The sequence below is a fragment of the Podarcis gaigeae genome (assembly GCF_964106915.1).
Source record: "Podarcis gaigeae genome assembly, chromosome: 3".
Lineage (NCBI taxonomy): Eukaryota > Metazoa > Chordata > Lepidosauria > Squamata > Lacertidae > Podarcis > Podarcis gaigeae.
Window position 1 is genome coordinate 28,038,569 of NC_139680.1, and position 23,618 is coordinate 28,062,186.

The 23,618-nt window shown below is 42.4% G+C and overlaps 1 protein-coding gene across 4 annotated transcripts in view; it reads right to left on the reverse strand.

The window, feature by feature from the left end:
* LOC310840662 (uncharacterized protein) overlaps positions 1 to 22,754 on the reverse strand; it is a 143,709-nt gene extending 120,955 nt beyond the window's left edge. For 3 of the 4 annotated variants that reach the window (XR_014561981.1, XM_083730948.1, XM_083730947.1), the window contains exon 1: positions 22,524 to 22,717. Coding sequence is in view for 2 of the 4 variants with exons in the window: in XM_083730948.1 (XP_083587074.1) it covers positions 22,524 to 22,562 (39 nt within the window). In the remaining 2 variants the exon portion in view is untranslated. Of the gene's footprint in view, positions 1 to 22,523 lie in introns of all 4 variants that reach the window. The other variant, XR_014561980.1, reaches the window with a different exon arrangement.
* Positions 22,755 to 23,618: the final 864 nt, after the last annotated feature.

Genomic DNA, 23,618 nt, shown 5'->3' on the forward strand with positions numbered 1-23,618 from the left:
TTCTTTAGGGGAAGTGATATGCTTTATACGTGCTTCGAGTGTACAGCATGTATGCAGGCAAGGGCATTTGAAAACGTCTCAAAGTTAACTCTGGGGGAAAATGTGTTGACGAAATATATTCTGTTTACATGCAAAGGGTATGATCAGTGCATGTCGCTTGGCACAGCACATGTGAACCAACTTATCAGTGGCAGACAATGGAGTGAGACTTTGTGGGAACACCAGAATCTGCCTGGAGCAGCTTATTATTTTATTTTATTTTTTCTAGGTCCTTCTAGAAGCAGGAACGCAGCAGCAATGGAAGTATCTCTCTGCATATGATGCACCAACAGAGTGTGTTTTCCAAAAAGCTAAGGTAGACTACAAAGAAAGGGGAAAGAAGCAGAGTAACTCCTTGGCAATGTTACAAGGACCCTCCAAAGACCTGAGATCCCAGATGTGTCTCTGCTGCCCAGACAAAGCACAGCCTTAAGCCAGATGACTGAAATAATTGATCACATTTATTTATCTACTTACTATATCTGTATGGCTGCCTATTGACATGTATTCTTTGAGTGGCTCACATATACTGACCTGGTTTGCACGCAGTGTCAACCCATAGTTTTAAACAAACCATGGTTTAACACAAACAAGTGTTTTGATCCTCCTCCACTTTGTGGATTGTGCCACGCAGCAGATGAAACAAGCCGGAGCCTGGCTGGTCATTGACCTGCAAATCTTGGGTTCTTTTCAGACAAACCATGAACGGCTTTCATTTACAGTGTGTTTGCAGAGAAGCAAACTGTGAACCTGGGTTTAGAGATCAGGACATGCCAGACTTTGGCTTATTTACTTCCCCATGTGGCACACAGGATGTTAGCACACACGGAACCATAGCTTATTTTAAACAATTGTTTACATGTTTGGGGCAAACCAGGGCACTGTGTCAAACTGCAAAGGTGTACCAGAATACGTCAAGGCATAGGGATTAATGCACGTTGACCTCCTCCAATTAATTGCTTAAAGGCAAAAAACACCCACCCAGTATAAAAAAGAAACTCTAAGAACCGAATAACCACAGCAAACAGCAGCAACATGACCCTCCTCCTGAGGTGCATCTACACTCATGGTTTATAACATTAAGAAAGAATAATGTTTTTCAAAACGTAAGGGTCACATTACGTTTTTCAAAGAATGCTAAGAATGTGTTATTAAAATGTGACACCAGAAGGCACTGCAGAGCAACCAGGAACCAGGCAGTAAAGGGAACTGCTGTTACGGAGGAACAACATTAAAGTAATGAATGCTTTGTTAGGAGTATGCCCTGTGATGTTTTAGAACAATACAGCTAATATCATTCCAATACAGTGGTACCTCGGGTTAAGAACTTAATTCGTTCTGGAGGTCCGTTCTTAACGTGAAACTGTTCTTAACCTGAGGTACCACTTTAGCTGATGGGGCCTCCCTCTGCCGCTGCACGGCTGCTGCACGATTTCTGTTCTCAGCCTGAAGCAAAGTTCTTAACCCAAGGTACTATTTCTGGGTTAGCGGAGTCTGTAACCTGAAGCATCTGTAACCTGAAGTGTCTGTAACACGAGGTACCACTGTAACGTTAAAAAGGTCAGTGTAGATCCAGCCTTGGCCTCTCAAAGCCTATAGCCACAGCCCCTTGGCCATTGTCCCACAAGCTTACATTTGGCTGCCATGTTTTTTTGTGGTGAAATGGTTTTGTCTGCAATGGGGTGTTACTAGAAGAAAATCCGACAGCGTATACATAAATAGGGGGCCTTTTCCCATTGTGGCACCTGGTTTATGGAATCACTTTCCTTCTGAAATAAGGCAAGAAAAGCTCTGGTGAGTTTCTGGGACATTGAAATCTCATTTGTTCACCCAGGCACTTGCTGCCCATTGTACTGTCAGGCTTACGATGGATGTTGATCTATTTACTGTTTACGATAGTTCAGTCTATGGAAATGTATTAATGTTGTGAAACAACCCCAGATTATTATTTTTTTATGAAGGGTCATATATCAATATGTTAATATAATATATAATATAACAAATATAAATATGTTAAATATATGATTGCCTTTGACCGAGCTCCTAAGTGCACACACTTTCTAGAAAAGGTTTGGAGGCACCATTGGGATTTACTTCCAAGTAAATGAATTTACGACCAGTATGCAAGTCTTTCTCATATTTACAAAATGGTTACTGGTTTACATTCTGTATATAAAAATCTGTACGAAGCCATATTTTGAGGTTAGCTTCTTTGACAGACTACCAAATGACTTTCTGCTTCCTGGCACAACAATTTTAGGTTAATCAACATTAAAGGCATTTGTAGTGAACACATCAAAGATTGTTAGGATTATTGATACAATTAGGTTTATTTGAGCAAAGATAAGGATTTGGCTATGGGTAGAGCAATTAATAAAAGAACCGCAGGCTCTCTGTATAAATTGAAAATAGAATTGGTAGTGACAACAACCGTTTCTTTTGCACTAGTATTTTGAAAATGGCTGGGGGGAAATGTAAATTAAATGTGGCTGAAGAAAAGAGACAATAAACTTAAAAATCCTAATAAAATGCAACATCCATTAACAACAAAGAAAAGGAGATAAATTCAACAACTGGCAAGTGTGCATGTATATAATATATATAAATCTCAAATGAGAACCATAAGTTTAGGAAGACCCAGTGGAAAGAAAATAGGCCCACAAATCAGCTAAGAACTGATCCAACTTACAGGCTATCAACTGGCACTGAGTCACATATGAAAACCTTAATGCTGCCAATATCCAAACCAACATAACATTTAAAAGTACAAAGGAGCCCTCCTGACCCGTTCAACTGTTTTCCTTATTTTTTAAATTATAGGTTGGCCTAAAACATGTTTTGGCCCAACTCTGGAGAGACAGATTTTTTTATTATTATTTGGAATGATAATTACTCAAAGTTCAGGCTCCCCAAACATGGTGGGTGGGAAAGGGTCAATACAGAAGAGAAACAAAGACAGATAAAACGCCAAATTCGCCATTGCCTCCTGATTATTTAAGAAGGCTTCCAATATATGTGAAACAGTGATCAACCTGACTTGGACCAGCTTCACAGTATCGCTGCATGAATCTGGCTGTGTCCTAAAGAGGGAAGAGACTGGTTTCCACCCTTCTTTTTCCTTTAAAATAAATAAACTACAGTGGTTTGTCGGGTTAAGAACTTAATTCGTTCTGGAGGTCCGTTCTTAACCTGAAACTGTTCTTAACCTAACGTACCACTTTAGCTAATGGGGCCTCCCGGTGCTGCCGTGCCACCGCCACGCGATTTCTTTTCTTATCCTGAAGCAAAGTTCTTAACCCGAGGTACTATTTCTGGGTTAGCGGAGTCTGTAACCTGAAGCGTCTGTAACCTGAGGTACTGCTGCACTCAGTTTGTCTGCCTTACTAGTTTTGCTTTCAAAAAGTTCCTGAAAACCAAAACGACAAACTTCTTGTTTCTGTGTTGCTCGAGTTCTATACAACAACTGGAGTTGCAAATGCATTCTGAACGTGAGAGTGGTTTGTGCGCCATCATTGTTCTCAAAGTTGTTCACAACAAATAAATATAAGTATTCCAGATTGGTTGCTTTGTGCCTGGAAGAGCACTATAAATTGAGTCCTCTTGAAAAGGCATGGTGGTCTGTAACTTGGGCTGCATCCACACAACTGTTTATTCTGCTTTCCTTATTCAGTGGTACCTCGGGTTACATACACTTCAGGTTACAGACTCTGCTAACCCAGAAATAGTACTTTGGGTTAAGAACTTTGCTTCAGGATGAGAACAGAAATTGTGCTCTGTTGGCGCGGCGGCAACGGGAGGCCCCATTAGCTAAAGTGGTGCTTCAGGTTAAGAGCAGTTTCAGGTTAAGAACGGACCTCCAGAACGAATTAAGTACTTAACCCGAGGTACCACTGTATTTCCCTAACTGTTAATTTCTGCATTCTACAGGTGAGGCAGTTTTGAAGCTTGAGGACATCTGGGTTAGTGGTAGTGGCCCGACATCTGTGCGCACTCTTGCCAATGCAATGCAGCGCCGTCCCAATGCATGCAGCGCCACCCCTGGGAATATGCCACTGGCTCCGCCCCCAGCCCCATGAGCCACCACTAACTGCCTCCTTCCTTTCTGAATTAACTCCCATCACTGGTGGTGCAATGGGTCAGATCATCTGGCTGTTAACCAAAAGGTTGGTGGTTCAAGCCCACCCAGGAACCACTGTGGGCAGGATTCCTGCATTGGTGGTCCCTTCCAAGTCTATAATTCTATGATCCTATGGTTTCTGACTAGGGCTTATGGGAAAGGGAGTCCAACAACATCAGGGTTTTATCCAGAAAGCTGTTACTCAGAATAGACCCACTGACCACACAACTAACTTTGGTGTCTTATTCCAATGAGTCTAGTCTGAGTAAAAGTTAGCTGAATGCGCATAACCCATAGACCCACAGAATTCTAGTCCAACCCCCTGCCCTGCAGGAATCTTTTGTCCAATTCTTGGCCTTGTCGGTACATGTCTGTCTCCAGGCTGCCAGTCCTGAAAAAGTAAGCCCACCAGAACACACAACAGACTTTTGCAACTCTTCCTTCAAGACCCCAAAGCCTGGCATTTACACTTAAAGGAGAGCTTGCAGCATGGCATATGAATGAGGCATGACTATTATATGGTGATAAATTATTATACTAGCATTTACAAAGGCTCCACAGACATCAGTATTTATAGAAGTGGAAAGAATGCATGGGGGGGATATATAAACATCTGTTGCAAGATGTTCTGCACATCTTGCCTCTAATTTTTTTCCTATTGATTTCAAGTAATTTATATCCTTCTTAACAACAGTTATCAAACCAGCTCCTATATAAAATAAAATATACTAATATATAAACACTGAAGTAGTAAACACAAAGCAGTAAACACAACACTAAACCAGCACAAAATAGTCAATTAGAACTGCTGAAAGCATGCATAAAATGCCTTGCAGGGGGGAAAAAAGGTTTCCAACATTTAACTGTGGGAAGAGGGGATTTGTCGGATCTCCCTGGGAAGAGAATCCTATTACTGTAGAACCACCACTAAGAAGACCCTGTTCCTGGTACCTGCAAATTGAACATTCACCAATAAGCTGGAGCTCAGGTGGTCCCTAAGGTACGCTGGACCCAAGTTGTTAAAAAAGGTAAAGGGACCCCTGACCATTAGGTCCAGTCACGAATGACTCTGGGGTTGCGGCGCTCATCTTGCTTTATTGGCTGAGGGAGCCAGCGTACAGCTTCCAGGTCATGTGGCCAGCATGACTAAGCTGCTTCTGGTGAACCATAGCAGCACACGGAAACGCTGTTTACCTTCCCGCCGGTGCGGTACCTATTTATCTACTTGCACTTTGACGTGCTTTTGAACTGCTAGGTGGGCAGGAGCAGGGACCGATCAATGGAAGCTCAACCCGTCGCGGGGATTTGAACCACCGACCTTCTGATCGGCAAGTCCTAGGCTCTGTGGTTTAACCCACAGCACCACCCGCGTCCCTTGTTCCTGGTACCTGCAAACTGAACATTCACCAATAAGCTGAGCTCAGGTGGTCCCTAAGGTACGCTGGACCCAAGTTGTTTAGAGCTTTGTAAATTGCAATAAGACCCTCAAGCCTGGCTTGGTAGCAGATGGGCAGTGAGTGCAGGCGCTAATAAAGGTGTCACGTGTCCTCATCTCTGCCACATCATCCATCGGCTGCAGCTTCCAGACCAAGCCCAAGGCAGCTCCATCTCTTAAGAACCGCTGATGTGCAGAGGTTAGAAAGGCTCGTGTTTACAAGCTGCAGACACGGAACAATACGGAGGCTCTCATTTGACGGAGAGATTTATTACATACTACCTTAATTACCTTAATTAAACTCAACCTGATTGTGAGTGAAAAGCTTACGGTTACCAGGAAAGCTGCCTTAGATAAGATAATCAACATGGTGGAAAAACACACCTAGGCAGCAGCTGGTGCTTCTCCGAGCCAGAAGATTGCTCTCTAGAAGTGATCCAAATGCATGAACATCTCTTTATGCTCTGTTTTCGACTCCCAGAAATTAGAAGTGTTTAGGAGAGATGACAGGACCAGCTTCTTTTTAGAGGCATCTATTCTGGACTTTTAATGGTGGCTTCGTTTGATGTTGTTTATTTGAAAGTGAGAAGAATGCAAGGATTGCTAAATTCACATCAGCATCAGTTCCAAAGGGACAGCAAAATTACTGAAACTCTGATATTGCTTCTCTACACGAATGGTTCACCAACACCGAGAGTCAACAGCAAACCACACAATATTTCTTCCTTCTCTCATTGCACGTTCATCCCACACTAAGAGTGTACACCCAGTCTCACAATTTCTTCCATTCTGGGTGCCTTGACCCACAAGGTCAAAGAAATATTTTATACACTGATTGTCCATTAATTAGCATCATTTTCTAACAGTAGATGCAAGAAATGATGGGATATCACTCTAGGTGGATTTGCGATGAAAGATTATACAAGGGAAAATATCATGGAGTGTTATCAAGATTTTCCTTTCATGCTTAGCACCTAAAATGTTTACCTAGTATTTGGAGTTTGGAAGGAGTCCCACCCCCCCCCCCAAGCCAAACTAGAAGGTGCTTCAGATACATAGAGGCACTGAGAGGCACTGTAACATAGTAGTTAGTGCATTGCAATAAGACTTGGGAGACCAGAGTTCAATTAAATAGTTGTTGTTGTTTAGTCGTGTCCTACTCTTCGTGACCCCATGGAACAGAGCACGCCAGGAAATTAAACTGTAGACTAGGTCAAAACAGTAAAACTCTTTAAATGCCTGGACAAATAAATAAGCCTTGGTTAGCCACCCAAATGATAACAATGTTGGCTCCAGTCACACTGCTAAGTGGATTGGTTAGAGTGCCAGAGTTTGACTTGAGAGACCAGTGTTCAAATTCCCACTCGGCCATGAAGCTCACTTGGTGACACTGGACAAGTCACCAGCCCTCAGCCTAATCTCCCTCACAGGTTTGCTGTGGTGATAATATGGAGACATGGACAACCATATATGCCACACTGAGCTCCCTAATAAAAAGGTTAGGTTTTAATTTTCATGAAAAAATACACATTTCTCCTTCCCCTATCATGAGTTTTTATTTGCTCACTTAACGTGCCCTTATCAGCTTTCCCTTTTCTTGCATATGGAAGCAAGAGTTTGTTTCTGAACCCAGGCTGCTAGGAATTGTACTCCTAAACACAAACGAAAATACATCATGTCTCCCTAACTTTTCTAGAAGGTGAGAGTAGTTATGAAATAATGTATTTCCCACTTAAAAAATGTTGGACAAGAACTCTGCCAAGCTGTTCCCTTAAGGCTTGTTTCCTTCTTCCAAGAAGTGGTACTTCTGTTTATTTGGTGTCATATTTGGAAATACTGGGGAGAAAACACAATATAATCTGATATTATTATTATTATTTTGCAGGAAAATAACAGTTAGAAGAATTTGTTTATGGATATATTCACCAAGAAATGTCTTGGGGTTGCAGCGAGTCAGGGCTATAAATGCTTTTCTTTCTTTGTCTTCCAATCCCATCTTCTTATTGCATGTTGAAACACCTCCCATGGTTAGCTGTTGGAAATCTAAAGAAAACAGCAGCTTCCTTCCAGCCTCTCAGGTGTGAGGCTGAACAGTGAAGGGCACCAACCGCCTTGACCTTGGGTGTGTGTGAATGTGATCCTGATGGTTACAGAGAAGAGATGGATTGTGGGAGGTAGACAATGTGATGCTCTCCTGATGTGGACTCCAGTTTCCATCACCCTGCCCATTGGCTATGCTGGATGGGCTTGATTTGAGTCAGGAGTCAAACAACATCTGGAGAGCATTTTGTTGGCTACCCCTGGGGTAGATAAAGGAGGCAGTGCTATCAAAAGGGGAAGAAGAAGGGGGAAAGATGGGGGAAGAATAAACAGGACCATATTGTGAATCTCATGGAAGTGTGGGAAACAAGGTGAGCAGAGAGCAATGGAGTCTGAGAATAAGGAAGATAAAATACACTACTGAAACTGGGCAGAAATTAGCAGGTAGAAGTTGGGGGGACATTTCAACCTTATTCTTCACTGAGATTTGAATAACAACAAAGCAGAATATTGTGAGTCTGGGCTGCGGGGGACTGATGTGATTGCTGAGTCCTAGTTGAAAGGAAGTATATCGTGTTTTTCCGTGTATAAGATGAGGGGTTTTTTTATTTTTAAAATGTTACGAATTGGGGGTCGTCTTATACACGGATAGTGCAGATGGAACGGGCAATTGGCTGCGGCCGTGAGCAAGACATTGTTAGCAGTGATTGGGCAGGTGATTTGTTGCTGTGGCAAGGGCTGCTGCCAATTGGGTGCTCAACAACTCTGGGCAACCTCCCCCCCCCCAAATAAAGCTTAACAACTATTGGCAATCTCCTCCCATTTTCTTAATTTGGAGTCCCTCCAAATAGGGGGCGTCTTATACACGGGGGCATGTTATACACGAAAAAAATACGGTACTTTGATTTTCTTTGAAAGAGCTGGTGTCTGAAAGGTTGAGCTGGAATTTAAAAATTACAGAGGTTCTGTGCGCTTCAGTTACGAGCTATGCACGGGGCTGTTGAAATCTGCCTGGGCTTGTACAAAAAGAACAGATTCTAGTGTATGCATAACAGAACTTTGAGTGGCATATGTGAACATCTTTGTTTTGCTACGTCTGCTGTGTGCTGCATCAAAAAAAATAATCTAGCTTGCTTTATCATCAGGAATATATATATATATATATATATATATATATATATATATATATAATGAATCACAGATGTTACAGAAGAAAATAAAAGTGCTTTCTCGAAGAGAACAAATATGTTTCTGAATTTATTATGTCTGCTAAGATAAAGCGAAATTTGGATAATAGTTATCACCAAACACCTCAGTTAATCTTTTGGCTTTTGTTTTATTCCAGTGGATGTCTGGCGCTGGGCAGAGGAGGAGCAGTGCCTCCCCACCCTGACCCTTCCAGGGAGGAGGAAGACGAAGACAATATAAATTTACAACAGTGGTTTGCGAGAGGTCATAGCTCAGAGGAAGATGAGGGAAAAGTTGGGAAATAATGGGAGAGGAGGAACAGGCAGAGCTGGAGCAGCAGCTGGCTGACATGTTGTCACTAGAAAGCATTCCAGACCCTCCATCTCCCAGAACCTGGCAGGCCTTAAAAGTAGGAGAGCAAAGAGCTCAAAGACAGAGGGCATGTAGCAGCACCCGTAGAGGAGCTGATGAGGATGATGAACAAGGAAGTGGGAGAAAAGGGGGGTGGAGATTCACTTGGGACAACGCCATTATCCAAGAGGCTGGTTTCTACAACCTCTCTCTGTAAAGTTTGAAATAAAAAAAGGGCTGTAAGAAACTTTCCCTTGTCTTTATGCTTTCCTGGGCAACCAGCCGGGGGCTGCTGTCATCTTCCAGACAGTGGTATTTAGAGGTGCCAAGCCCAGTTTCCACTTCAGTTCCCATTTGTGAAGGTTCATATTCACGAAGCCATCGGCTGAAGACAGACTAACCTGCGAGGGAGAAGCATATTCTGTTAGCCTTTCCTCTGAAATTCTATTCTATTATTTATTTATAAATGCCATCTCCAACTCCTTGAAAGATTCCATCAATGGTGTCTCCGAAAATTTTTTACACTCAGGAAGAAAGGCGAACTAATGCCGGTGTACTAGAAGAAGCAAAGATCACCATTGTCAAAGCAATGATTTTTCAGCATCAACTTCATTGTCTCTCGAGAGTTCCAGATGCAGACAACAATTGTTAAGGGATTTTTAAAAAATAAAATAAAATAAAACTTCAGGGCATCCTTCAAACACGGTTCTGCTTGAAGCAGTACTTTCCAGCATTGCATCCCAAAATTCTGAGGATTCTGTAAGTAGATTTTTCACAGGTTGGCGCTATTAAAAAGAATAGGTTGGATCCAGATGGGCTAGATGTTCCAGCCTATGGTTGGGCATGGGAGAGTGAAAGGACTGCCACCACATTCACAGCACCGTTGCTCATGCCGGTTGGGGCTGAAGGTGATGGTGCAGGCAAATTGCTCTGCCAGCCTGGAGAATGTGCAGTGGTTGAGTCAAATATGGTCCGGTGATGGCAGCTGCACCTGCTCAGAATCCAGCCCCCAGAACATCCCCCTGTGGGTCTCCCCATGGGCTATCACCAATGGTGGTACTTCCACCTTCCCACACATTCCTCAGACAGACTGGGGAGCTCCATCCTGGCAGAGCAGTGTCACTCCATAGGTTGAGGCTGGCAGGGCCATCAAAAGCCTCCCAGCCTGGCACAAATGGGCAGACATAGTTGGCTGAACTTCATTCCACTGAAATCCCATCATTGAAATCTCTTTTTTTTATATATAAGATATTTATTAAAGTTTTAGAAGTACAAAAAGAGAAATAAAAAAAATATCCTTTTACACAAGAAAAAAGAAAATATAAAAAGAAAAAAAGAAAAATCAGTAAGCAAAAAGAAGAATCAAGAAGAAAAAGAAAAGGAAAAGGAAACAATACAACAAATCTTCCCATTACTTTCCTTTCATTAGCTTATTTCCCTGACCTCCTCACACCTCCCTTTCTTGTATTCTAAGTCAATTATCCATTTCAGCAAATCCTTCCCCTCTTTTCAAATTTTTGTCCTGAGAATTTTTCTTAATACTAATATAAGTTTACTTTCCTTCCTTTCACCAATTAACAGTCTATTTTTCTTAAATCTTTGTTACATTTCTGCTAGAGTCACATAAATTCATTCCAACATCATTCTAACATTCATTGCCCATCATTGAAATCTCACTCCACTAACTTAGTTTGGATCCAACACTTTATCCTCTAACCTCCATCTTGTTACGCTTCCGCTTCTCATCGGCATACTAAGCGATTCAACAATAAGTGCACCAGGCAAAGTCTATTTTTTAATTAGATAAGCTGTGGGAAAAAGCACAGAACCTGCCAGCGATGAAAGACTTTAGCCAAATATTTCTGAGGGAAGCCTGGTGCACACAACATAACCTGCCAACGCATGGTTGTTTCAAAGGGAGCATGGAGGTACCTGAACCCATTTTGCTCTATTGTAATCGACCAATCTTAAGCCTCAGCTGCCCGACCATTTTGCCTCCTAATCTCTTGTAGACCAGATTGTTCAGGAGTGCTTCAAATAGGCTGGTAATGAACAGAGGAATAATATTTCTAGCCAAAAGACAAAGACTTTGAAATGCAGCTTTTAACTGTGGTCCACATACATCCTAACGAAGTGAGGTTCATCAGTTTTGGGGTGTGATGGGTGCCTACCCCCCCAAAAAAACCCCACCCTCAAATAAACTAAGCTTAACAATTAAAGAAGTACAGTGGTACCTCAGGTTAAGTACTTAATTCGTTCTGGAGGTCTGTACTTAACCTGAAACTGTTCTTAACCTGAAGCACCACTTTAGCTAATGGGGCCTCCTGCTGCTGCCGCGCCGCCAGAGCACAATTTCTGTTCTCATCCTGAAGCAAAGTTCTTAACCTGAAGCATTATTTCTGGGTTAGTGGAGTCTGTAGCCTGAAGCGTATGTAACCTGAAGCGTATGTAACCTGAGGTACCACTGTACATCATTTTTGACCTTATTTTGTGCATATCACCACTGGCAACTTTAAAACACATGCGCGTGTACACATGCAGACACCATGCTTGCGCGAGACAGGGATCTGAAGCGCAACTTTTTTCTGATCAGCTACAAAGGAACTTTTTGCCGAGCGTCTGTTGAGCTCAGCTAGTAAGCACAATTTATAAAACAATGAATGACTAACCCCTGTAACCATTTTAATGACCCTAAAATAAAGTGCTTAGAGCAACATCTGTCCCAGCAGCTGGGTTCTCTGCGTGAGTGGGCAGAGCGACACATTGGGACAAATTCTGTTCTCCCTTTTGACAGAAACAATTGCAGCAGATCATTTTTATCGTAATCAATTTAGGTACAGTTTCTTGGAAACCATCTGTGTGGTGTTCATAGATTGTGCTTAAGAATTTAAATGTGTATATTTTGGGTTGCTTGATGTAGCATCTGCTAATGACCACATAAGTTCTACTTTTTATGCAGAAAGCTGTTTCCTTGTAAAGGGATTAGTAGAATGACTACTTGATTTTATCCTTTTAACTACCCCATAAGCAGCCGCAGCTTGAATGGCACCCGCCAGTGAGCGCAAGTTGCAGAATTAATTGCATTTCTGAGCCAGAGTTGAAGTCAGAAGGATAACAAAGAAATATAATAAAACTGTTCCACTAATGCTATCTCAAATCGGTAATTTAAAATTAATATATGTTTTGTACAGGCAGTTTAAATTAAAGAAGGGGGGGGACGACAAAATGACTTTTTAGATAACAAGCTACTTTCCCAATTCCCGCCTGGTTTTCATATTGTCTTTTATAGTGTTTATTTTGTTTTTGTTTTCCTTAGCAAGTTATTAAAATAAAAGAGCTTTTATATATATATTTAAAAAATCAATAAAACAATACTGTAGTTACCAGGTTTGTTTTGGGCCTATGCTAAAAGATAATGTCCCTGAAAGAAGAGAAAATGTTTAAAAGTATATTTCAATTCTCCTGGAAGAAAAAGAAAGTTTAAAAAATAAAAAAATAAAAAGTTGTTGTTGTTTCAATTAAAAAGACTCCTCATTTGCTGCTCTAATTTTCATAGTTTAGATATAAAATAGTTCCTCAGGCCCAGGATACAATTAAGATTTGGTAAGAGCAAAAGAGGAAGATATCTCTTGGGGAACATGGTGAAAAGCTACCACATTACTATATTTTAAAGTGCATGTGATTATTCTTCAGAGGGAACTTACCTCTAGTTTTTGGGTCCCCAACAGAGTGCTCTCCAGACGCTTCAGACTACAAGAACCCTTCAGTCCCAGCCAGCATGGGATAATGGGAATTGTACTCCAAAATGTCTGGAGGGCACCATGATGGCTATCTCTGTTCATTATGAGAGAGGTGGGGAGAGAGATAAATGCTCTTAGACTTCATTGACTTTGTGTGGGTGTGATAGCTTTGTCTTTCGATCTTGCTGTAAATCTTGTAGTGCCTAATGAAATCTCTTTGCCCCGCAGTGAAACTTTGAATGATGTCCCCAGCTTCTAAGCTTGGACTAACTCTGAACCACCCATCTGCCTCAGATCACAATCCAGGCAACAGTCCAGTATCGACAAAACCTGTTACTAGTGCTATTTTTCTGGGGAGGGGGGAGGAGTTCCAGAACTCACCATGAATTTCTCCCTTTTTATCTTATACACTGGTATCTCGGGTTACGAACTTAATTCGTTCCGGAGGTCCGTTCTTAACCCGAAACCATTCTTAACCTGAGGTACCACTTTAGCTAATGGCACCTCGCGCTGCCACTGCACCGCCACTGCACGATTTCTGTTCTCCTGAGGTAAAGTTCTCAACCCAAGGTACTACTACCGGGTTAGCGGAGTCTATAACCTGAAGTGTTTGTAACTGGAAGCATTTGTAACCCGAGGTACCACTGTAATGACAATGGCACCTACCTGAAGGGTGCCGGAACTGAGTTCCGGCAAGTTCTGGAAAAGCCCTGCTGGTTGCTATACATCCTTCTGTGACAGTAAGTCCCTGTAACAAACCCAAAGCCCAAGCTCCCTCTCTTTCTTCGGAATCCCCCATTTATACAGAAACACACACCCCAGCTGTATGAGATTTCATTTTGAAAACTTTTTTTTTTAAAAAAAGAAAACAGAATCCACTGGTACATTTTCTTCCACTCCTAATAGTAGCATGGTAATTAAACTGAACCAAGCGGTGCCTTGCACAAAACGTCTGGCCCTACGCATATTTGCTCAAAGATAAGTAGGAATGCAGGATAATTTTGTCTGATCCACATTTTAAAGCAAACTCACCCCATTCAATCCTCTGAGGCTAATACATGGACTTGAGCATAATTTCCCTTCAGATGTCGCACTTCTCTGAAATTTGCAATACAGTGCATATTTCAGGACACCATAGTTCAGAAATGTGCAGTTTGATAAAATATATGCATCTAAATATGCATTCTGTTGAAATACAACTTTTTATGCAGATTTAAGAAATTAATCAGATTAATCCTATTCATGTTTACCTAGAAGTAAATCCACTGTGTTCAATGGACCACCATGTAAGGAATGAGAGGACCGTAGTCTAAAAGAAACTTTTACACCCATTTAAAAATATATGTACCGTATTATTCTTTAGTTGCTAAGTGTTGCTCTTTAATGCTCGCAGTTCAAAAGAGGGATTGTTAAAAAAAGAAAAAAAGATTGTGCCAAGCATGAATCAAAAGTAATGTCAAAAATATTCTCAGGATCTGTCATTGGCTTTCCTACAAAAAGAAACAGAATGTCTGGGGACAATGAATAATGACCTCTTTTTCATTATTTATTGCATATTTTACTGGTGGATTTACTCAAACAACAGTAATTAGGTGAAGTCACCCGTACATATTTGTAATGAGCTCTCAATGAAACTGTAAAATGGCACTCCTTTGTTTCTTTGCTTTTGCATTGCATTGCTCAGTAACAAGGTCTCCAAAATACACATGGACTACAAAGGATATATTTTCCAAGGTAGGCATTGCTCAAAACCATGGTTCTTAAGAAATGGACAACTCTCAGGTAATTTGGAAGGGGGACTATTTCAAATAATGTGCAGTGTTAATGATGTGAATGTGTAATAGTCCAGTGAAGTTGTCCATTGAATATCCAGTCACTTTGACCCACCTCCCCACAACATGAATGAAATGACCACACATTACAAACTAGTTTGGGTGCAAATTAGGCAACAACTTTATTGATTACAGACGTAAGTGGCTTTGGCTTAGGTGCTGGGCCTAACCCGTATCAACCAGCCCACCTGCTGGTCAATTCCCCATGGGGTCGAATTTGATGGTTAGGGAGGCCTATGACATACAACCAGGGACGTCCAACTCCCAAGAGACTGCGATCTACTCACAGAATAAAAAACTGGCAGTGATCTATCCCATTTTTTTCTGGGGTGTGGGTCAAAGTTGTTAAGCTTTTTTTAGGGAGGGGAGACAAGAATACTGATCTTTCGTAAAGGGGGAAGGGAAAAAGTCGCTCACCAAAAGATTGCTAGGGATACAATCAACCTCACAGTGAAAACTCCATCTTCTGTTCTAGCATCATGTGCAATTGGAGGACAGGGCAAAGGGGAGGGGCTGGATGTTCTTTTGCCTCCGCAATGGGAAAGGAGCCCACAAATGACCGTGATTGACCAAAACTACCCAGGGATAGAACAGTCGATTGCGATTGACTAGTTGGACATCCCTGACATACACCAAGTATGAACTCCAAACCAAGTTCACCTGAGAGGAGAGTTATGGCCCTAGCCCCAACTGGGCATCCAGATAGGAGCATCTCCTCAAGGATCCCTTTAATAGGATACCCCATTCCCTTGAAGGGACAGGCCAAGGCTTACAAGACTTTAGTAAAGGTAAAGGGACCCTTGACATTAGGTCCAGTTGTGGCCGACTCTGGGGTTGCGCGCTCATCTCACTTTACTGGCCGAGGGAGCCGGCGTACATCTTCCGGGTCATGTGGCCAGCATGACTAAGCCACTTCTGGCGAACCAGAGCAGCGCACGGAAACGCCGTTTACCTTCCCGCAGAAGCGGTACATATTTATCTACTTGCACTTTGATGTGCTTTCGAACTGCTAGGTGGGCAGGAGCTGGGACCGAGCAATGGGAGCTCACCCCATCGTGGGGATTCGAACTGCTGACCTTCTGGTCAACAAGTCCTAGGCTCTGTGGTTTAACCCACAGCGCCACCCGCGTCCCTCACCCAATGCCTTATCCACCAAAGTTGTGACAGTTACTTTGAGGGAGGCAAAAAAAAAAAACAGACTGAAGGACAAATTTGTCCCTGGCCCTAAATACAGCAACCAATAATGTTCCATAGCAAGGTCACTATCCCATTTCACCTCATGATAGATGACAGTTTAAATACAGGGAGAGCTGGCGAAAGATCCACAATATCTCGAGGTGTTGTCTATATGGTTGGCACCCTTTAAAAATTCCAGGAGCGGACCTGAAGGAAGTCCTTGAGGGAATCGGTCAGGTTTGCCCATGAGTGAGCTCACCCTTCAACCCAGATGCTATTGACCAAATTAGGCATCTAGCAGATTCCCCAGGCCCCAGACATCAGGAGAGGCCTTCAGTCAGGGACACAACTTGTGAAACTGATGGGACAGCAGCATGCCACAATGCCACCCGCAGTAGAAGGCAAGTGGAATTTCTTTAGAACCATGCTTTTGGGCACTGGCTGCCTTGAAAAAGATGTCCTTTGGAGTCCATCTGTGTTTGGGAAACCTTTCTAGCTCTACCTGGGTAAAGCATCAATGGAGGCTGCATTTTACACAGATCCATGTCCTGCGTGGAATTTAGCTGAAGCTCCTCAGTTTTATTTGTGTCATTCTTACTACAGATAACACAAGAAAGTCTTCTTCCAAAATGCCACACAGTTGCCTAAGCATGGCAAGGCTCTCACATCTCCTCACAATGCAACTTACTTTACTTGTGTTTGAGGTGCCTAATAAAAATAGATTTGATTATGTTTTAGCAGGAACTTATTTAATTTGGCTTCTCGCATTGGACGAAATGTTTCCCATTTCAACCCATAGCAGATATATGGAAATACACTCTTTGGCACATTAGTTTATACAGCATTTTGCTTGCTGTGTAATTCAGACTAACACAGCATGACTTACTAATATACATCATAACATTTCTTCTTTTTTAGTAACAAAATAAAATCCCAGGAAAAGTTGCGCGGGGAGGGAAGAATTAGATGGTAGCTTCTCATTAACAGAGATTGCAAATAACCCATCTGAAAAGCAGGTGGGTTTGGCAGATGGATAGAAAGTAGTAAAGCGGATGTATCAATAGAATTTGCAAGCTGGCGAATGCTTCCTGCCTGAGTTACTTTAGGGCAGTTCGGGAGATTTCTATTTTCTATAATGACAAGTGGATTTGCTTCATCCAGATTTTAAAACTATAGTTAACATAATTTGCCTTTTAGGTCTTCAACTGCAAAGCTGACTTTCAAATGAGCAAATCGATCCCATGTCAAAAGCAAATGGTAGGGAGAAGGAGGGGCAACTATAGAATGAGAACATCAGAATGGCCATAGTGAGGTAGGCCAATCGTCCATTCAGTCAGTATCGCTCCCGATAAAATCTGGTACCAGATGCTATGGAGGCATATATGGAAATCCACAAAACAATTATAGAGACTTCTATTCAGTGCCATTTACCTCCTACTTCTGCTAACCAAAAGGTTTAGGGGCACCCAGAAGATAGAACTGAAATACCTGACCACCCACACAATGAGTCACTGGCCATTCAAACCAATTTTCACAGCTAATCCATTTCCCAAGAAATTGTGTACAAAAGCCATGCTCACAAAATCTGAGTACAATGCATCCTGTTGTTTAGTCGTGTCCGACTCTTTGTGACCCCCTTCATGGATCACTGCCTTGCCGTGGCGAAGGGGCTTGAATAACTCAGAGAAGCTATGAGCTACGCCGTGCAGGGCCACCCAAGATGGACAGGTCATAGTGGAGGGTTTTGACCAAACGTGATCCACCTGGAGCAGGAACCGGCAAGCCACTCCAGTATCCCTGCCAAGAAAACTCCATGGACAAAGATAACAGGCATATAAAGGTTATAACACTGGAAGATGAGACCCTCAGGTCGGAAGGCGTCCAACAAGCTACTGAGGAAGAGCGGAGTATGAGTTTGGCCAGGCTGCGGGAGGCAGTGGAGGACAGGAGTGCCTGGCGTGCTCTGGTCCATGGGCTCACGGAGAGTCGGACAATGCATCCTACTCTTTGGTAATGCCTCACATGTGCCTTTGTTAGACAGCAGGACTTGCTTTCCATTGTGTTAATTCCACATCTTATTTATTATAAGGTTTCCACAAGATCATGTGGAATAGTCATCTTTTACTGTTCTTTATTTTTAATACTGGAAGTGTTGGAAAGGCCAACACAACAGGAAGAAAAACCACAACATTTGGTCTCCTTAACGCAGTGCTGGGACAAAAGGGACATCTCCTCCTCTCACAGCACTGTGGTGGGATAGAAGGGTCGGGAGAGTTCTTTCTCTGTGTGTGTGTCTAACTGGCTGAATGTGTAGGGACATTGTGGTCTGAATGTGGTGAGTGAGTGGGTGTGTTGCACTCACAGAGGACCACATGTATCAGTCACATTGGCCATGCACTTGTCAGACACATACATTGGAAGATAGCTTCCAGAGGGTTAGCCAGCCTTCAATGACAGTCCTTACATACAACCTAAAAATCAGGCTAGAAATCCATTTAATTAATGAATTAATTAAATCATCATCATCATGTCTGATCTCCTTGAAAAACAATACCAAGCACCCAAAGTGGGAGACTGTCTTGCCCAAAGTGCTATTTTTTAATAGGAGGACCACAGCGATATGACATTGAAAATGCATGTGAAGTGGAGGTAGGCTCACTGGTGAAATGGCAACTATGTGCATGCCACAGGAACATGCAAAAAAAAAAAAAAACCCCAACCCAAGACCAATATTAGGCACCATTAGCCATTGCTTGAGTTTCTGGACGATATAATTAGCCTTGCTGTCAATTAGGTGTCAAGGTGGATGCCCAGGGAGCAGGTGGCGCTGTGGTCTAAACCACTGAACCTCTTGGGCTTGCCAATCAGAAGGTTGGCAGTTCGAATCCCTGCGACGGCGTGAGCTCCCATTGCTCTGCCACAGCTTCTGCCAACCTAGCAGTTCAAAAGCACACCAGTGCAAGCAGATAAATAGGTACCGCTGAGGCAGGAAGGTAAACAGCGTTTCAATGCGCTCTGGCTTCCGTCACAGTGTTCCGTTGCATCCGAAGCAGTTTAGTTATGCTGGCCACATGACCTCGAAAACTGTATGCGGAAAAATGCCAGCTTCCTCAACATACCCCATAGTCAAGTTTGACTGAACTTTACCGTCCAGGGGTCCTTTACCTTTACCAAGGTGGACTGGAATTGGGGTTTTCTCCACTCTCACTAGACTCATTTACCTCATATCCCTCTCTAATCCTATTGACTGTAATGGCCTACATGATTTTGTTTCTAGGCATCTCTGACATCTTCACATTAGATGCAGCCTTGTGGCATCAAGTTGAGTTGCTAGCTACAATCAATCCAATTAAATGGTGATGGGGACAAGTCAAGCTGAGGACAGCAATGGTAATGAATAAAAATGAGACAGAGGAGATAATTATCTAAACATTGCCAATATGTTCACAATGCAGGGAACAAAGGAACCATTTTTCAACACTCAAGAAAATGTTCAAAAGGTGAGAAAAGCTGTGCCAACTCTAAAAGGAACTAATGATGGCATCCAAATAGATCTCACCTGTGGGCTCTTTCATGTATAATACCAGAAGTGTTCTATTCTGAACTATCACTGACTGGACCATCTCCATGTTCCTCTGCATTTCCAAGATGAGATTTTTCATATATGTTTTGTCTGGTAGAGGAACATAGGAAAACTGCCTTATACTGAATATAAGGCAGCCATTGATCCATATAGCTCAATACTGTCTGCATGCATTGAGAGCTGCTTTTCAGGGTTTCATACAGGATTTCTTGCAGCCCTGCCTGGAAATGGCACTCATTAAACCTGTGATATTTTACATGCCAAGGAGATGCTCTGCTACTGGAAGTCGGAGCAGACACATAACTGCCTTGGAACCAAAGCTCTTGGTCAACTTCATGAATAGTTTCTTGCACTTGAAAACAACAGAGTGCATGCTTTTCAGTTTTCTGAAGCTGCTCACGCATACTGTTTCCCCTTCTCAGGTAAATGTTGCATTTGCGGTGGCTGATTTTTTAAAAAAGAAAATCGACAACACCTGGCAATTTTACAGCAGGGATGCTCCAAAACTTTTACGGTGGCATTAAGCTGATTAACACGGATTCCCCAAGTCATTTCTGAAATGCACGGAGAAGGTAATGCTCGACGGTTGCGTTCAAAGTCTTAGCAAGACCTGGCTCCTTTTGCACTCTCCTATGAATCCAGGAATCACTGAAGCATTTACTCAGCTAAGTCCTATCCAGTTCGTCTTATAGGCAAGTTACTTCCCATTGTAGCTTTTAGCCTTGGACACCCCTGTCCCACATGCCCTGACTAATATTATCACAGAATTGTATTATAATAATAATAATTCTGGGCGGCTTCCAACTGAGTGTTAAAAACAATACAGCATTAAATATTAAAAACTTCCCTAAAGAGGGCTGCCTCCAGATGTCTTTTAAAGGCAAGATAGCTGCTTATTTCCTTCACATCTGACGGGAGGGCGTTCCACAGGGCGGGCGCCACTACCAGGAAGGCCCTCTGTCTGGTTCCCTATAACCTCACTTCTTGCAATGAGGGAACTACCAGAAGGCCCTCGGCACTGTGTCTCAGTGTCTGGGCAGAATGATGGGGGTGGAGACGCTCCTTCAGGTATACTGGACCGAGGCTGTTTAGGGCTTTAAAGGTCAGCACCAACACTTCGAATTGGAAATGTATTGGGAGCCAATGCTGATCTCTCGGGACCGGTGTTATGTGGTCCTGGCGGCCACTCCCAGTCACCAGTCTATCTGCCGCATTCTGGGTGAATTGCAGTTCCCGAGTCACCTTGAAAGGTAGCCCCACGTAGAGCGCATTGCAGTAGTCCAAGCGGGAGATAACTCTGGTGAGACTGTCTGTGGGCAGGTAGAGTCTCAGCCTGCGTACCAAGTGGACACAGAATTAACCTGCGCCTCCATGGATCCATACAATATGATAATCAAACACCAAGCACATCTTAGAAGCATGCCAAAGCACAGCTTTTATCAAAGATTTGGTTTTTAAAAATCATATTGTGTTAGAGAAAGATCTTTAAACACTATATACACACTGGCATGGCAACGGAGGAAACTTAGTTGTAGAAGTGGAAGTCCTTGCCTTGATGGAACTCATAAGGGAATCCTTCCCTGTAAAGCAGTGAGGGGTTTCTATGCTTGCAGTTTGGCCACCAACGATGGCCACCTACTTGCCCTTCCCCACCTGACATCATATATAACATCAGGTGTGTGGCAAGTATATATATATATTTTAAAAATAATTTTTATTAACTGGCCAATCACATCAAATTAAATTACATCACATAAATTCCGAATTACAAAGCCAAATTTTGAATTTTGTTGAAACCCATATTTCAAGATCCGAAGGGGAATTCTGATCATCTTCTTGCTGCTGCGTTAATGTCCAAATCAGTCCAAATCAGTCCAAACAGAGTTCATAATTCTATCCCATCTTATCTTGCTGTTTTCACATCACATCTTGTTAATATATTTTCTCTTTTTTCTTTATGATCTCTTCTGATAGTCTCCTTAAGCCGATAAACACCAATAGTAATAATAATCCTGTGTAAATTTTCCGTTCTTCCAATCCTCAAATCAAGATGGTTTCCATATATCATCTCCTTCATAGATAACATCGCTCTTTCCATCATAATCTTGCAAAACTGTCGCTCTTAAGTCCCACTGAGGAGTTTAATCCACAATATATAAACAGCTTTGTTTCTCTCTTTCTCCTCCCAGACTCAAGACCTCCGACAGAACTTCCCAATATGGCGACAGCATTTTTAACTGCGTCATTCCAAAGCTCTTATACATTCCACGCTCTTCTTAAAACATGCTTTGGTTCGAAAGTTTATCTCCACACAGCCTTAAATCCACAGCTTAAGTCCTTAAAATGACATTTCTGACTCATAAGGGGAGGGGATTCTTGTTTAATCACATAAGAAAAGAAAGGAAAGTTTTTTTTCCCTCCCCCATCAGTCATTTGCCGTACCGTGTCTTGGCGTATCTTCTCATGTTTTATTCTTGTCTTGTTTTATCAGAGATCTCTTCTGTTAGCAGTCTTTACTCCCCCTTCTTCCTTGAAATATGTGCATTCGCCTCATCCAAATTGTTTCTTTTGAAGTTCTTGCAGCTAGTGGCGCAAATCAGGGACGGCGTCCAGGAGTGCCGAAATCCCACAGTAGGGCTTTGTGCCTAGTACCCCCATCCCCACAAATTCGGGGGTGGTATAGGGCACAGCAGGCAAGGGCCATCCCCCCCACCATCCTGGGGGGGGGTTAGGGAAGCTAATTACCCCCATCATAGCCTCCAAATTACCTCGTGTGGGTCAGAGAGATGTTATTGTCAGCCATCTTCCGATGCGCCCCCTAGTGCCCCCCCATCAGGTGTGTGGCAAGTATAGATTCAGTTGCAAAATAACAATTGAGACCTTAAAGCATGCTCCAAATTGTTCTTTGGGAAGTAGAGTTTGCTTGCCACCCCAAAGCCCCCCCTTGTTAAAAAATAAATTCACCATGCTGTAAAATCAGTGTATCTTTCAACATACTGGACTTCATAAAAGTTCCACTTACTAGTGAAGTATTCCAGGCGTGCAACCATTCTGTTGCCATTTCCCCTCATTCAAAAACATGCATGTCAACTGTCCAGAAAAGAAGAGCTAATAATAAACAGAAATCAGTATAAAAAGAGTTGCGAAAGTACCCTTCTGTAGACAACATATTGCTGAAGATGGCAGCAACAGCAGCAGCAGTAATGTGATGCAGAATTCATTATTCAACAGTATGGCAATATTTCCATCTAGGAAAAAGTGCCAGTTCTGTACAGGGATCATCACTGAAGTTGTCTAGAAACTTAGAGTATGATTTAGCCTACAATGCTCTCTCTGTTCCTTCAACCCTCACTCTTGCCAGCACAAACAGATGAGCCTGGGCATTCCCCAAATATTGGGGTGTGCAAGCAGTCACAAGATTCACCTTGCATCTGTAGCATTTGGAAGCAGCTCAGTCTTGTTTTGAATCTGCTCTGTTGCCATTTTGATTCATCATTTGCTCCAAACTGGGTCAGTTAAAACCAAAACTTCTTTGACTATAACATAGGAGCAAAACAACAGCTACTTTCCCTCCTTTTCACATAAATGAATGAAATCTCCTAATAGATCTGCCTTCAATTTGACAGGCTCTGTCCACTATGGAGGAGCAGGTTTACCTGCAAATTTCATGCACTTTTGGGTAAGGAGGGGAAAGTAGCCTTTTTAAGATTCCTTTTTAATGTCATGGTGGGCAAATCAGAGTTTCAGTTTTAACTGATCCAATTTGAACCCACCTCCTTGTTAATGATGTGATCATGTTCTTAGTAAACTATTTTGAGGGGTTTTTTTTTTGGGGGGGGGGGTTACAATCAAGTGGTATATAAATGTTATAAAAAATAAAGAAAAAATGTTTTCAGAAAAAGTCCCCCAAAGCACAATTTACATTTGTATTCAGAGTACATTCAGGACCAATGCACACTCCTACTAGATACACTAAGAAGGTGGATATTACACATTTCTTGAGCCACACAGCCACTGCCTGCATAGTCCTTTCAATGGCTTAGAGCAGGCATAGGCAAACTTGGCCCTCCAGATGTTTTGGGACTACAATTCCCATCATACCTGACTGCTGGTCCTG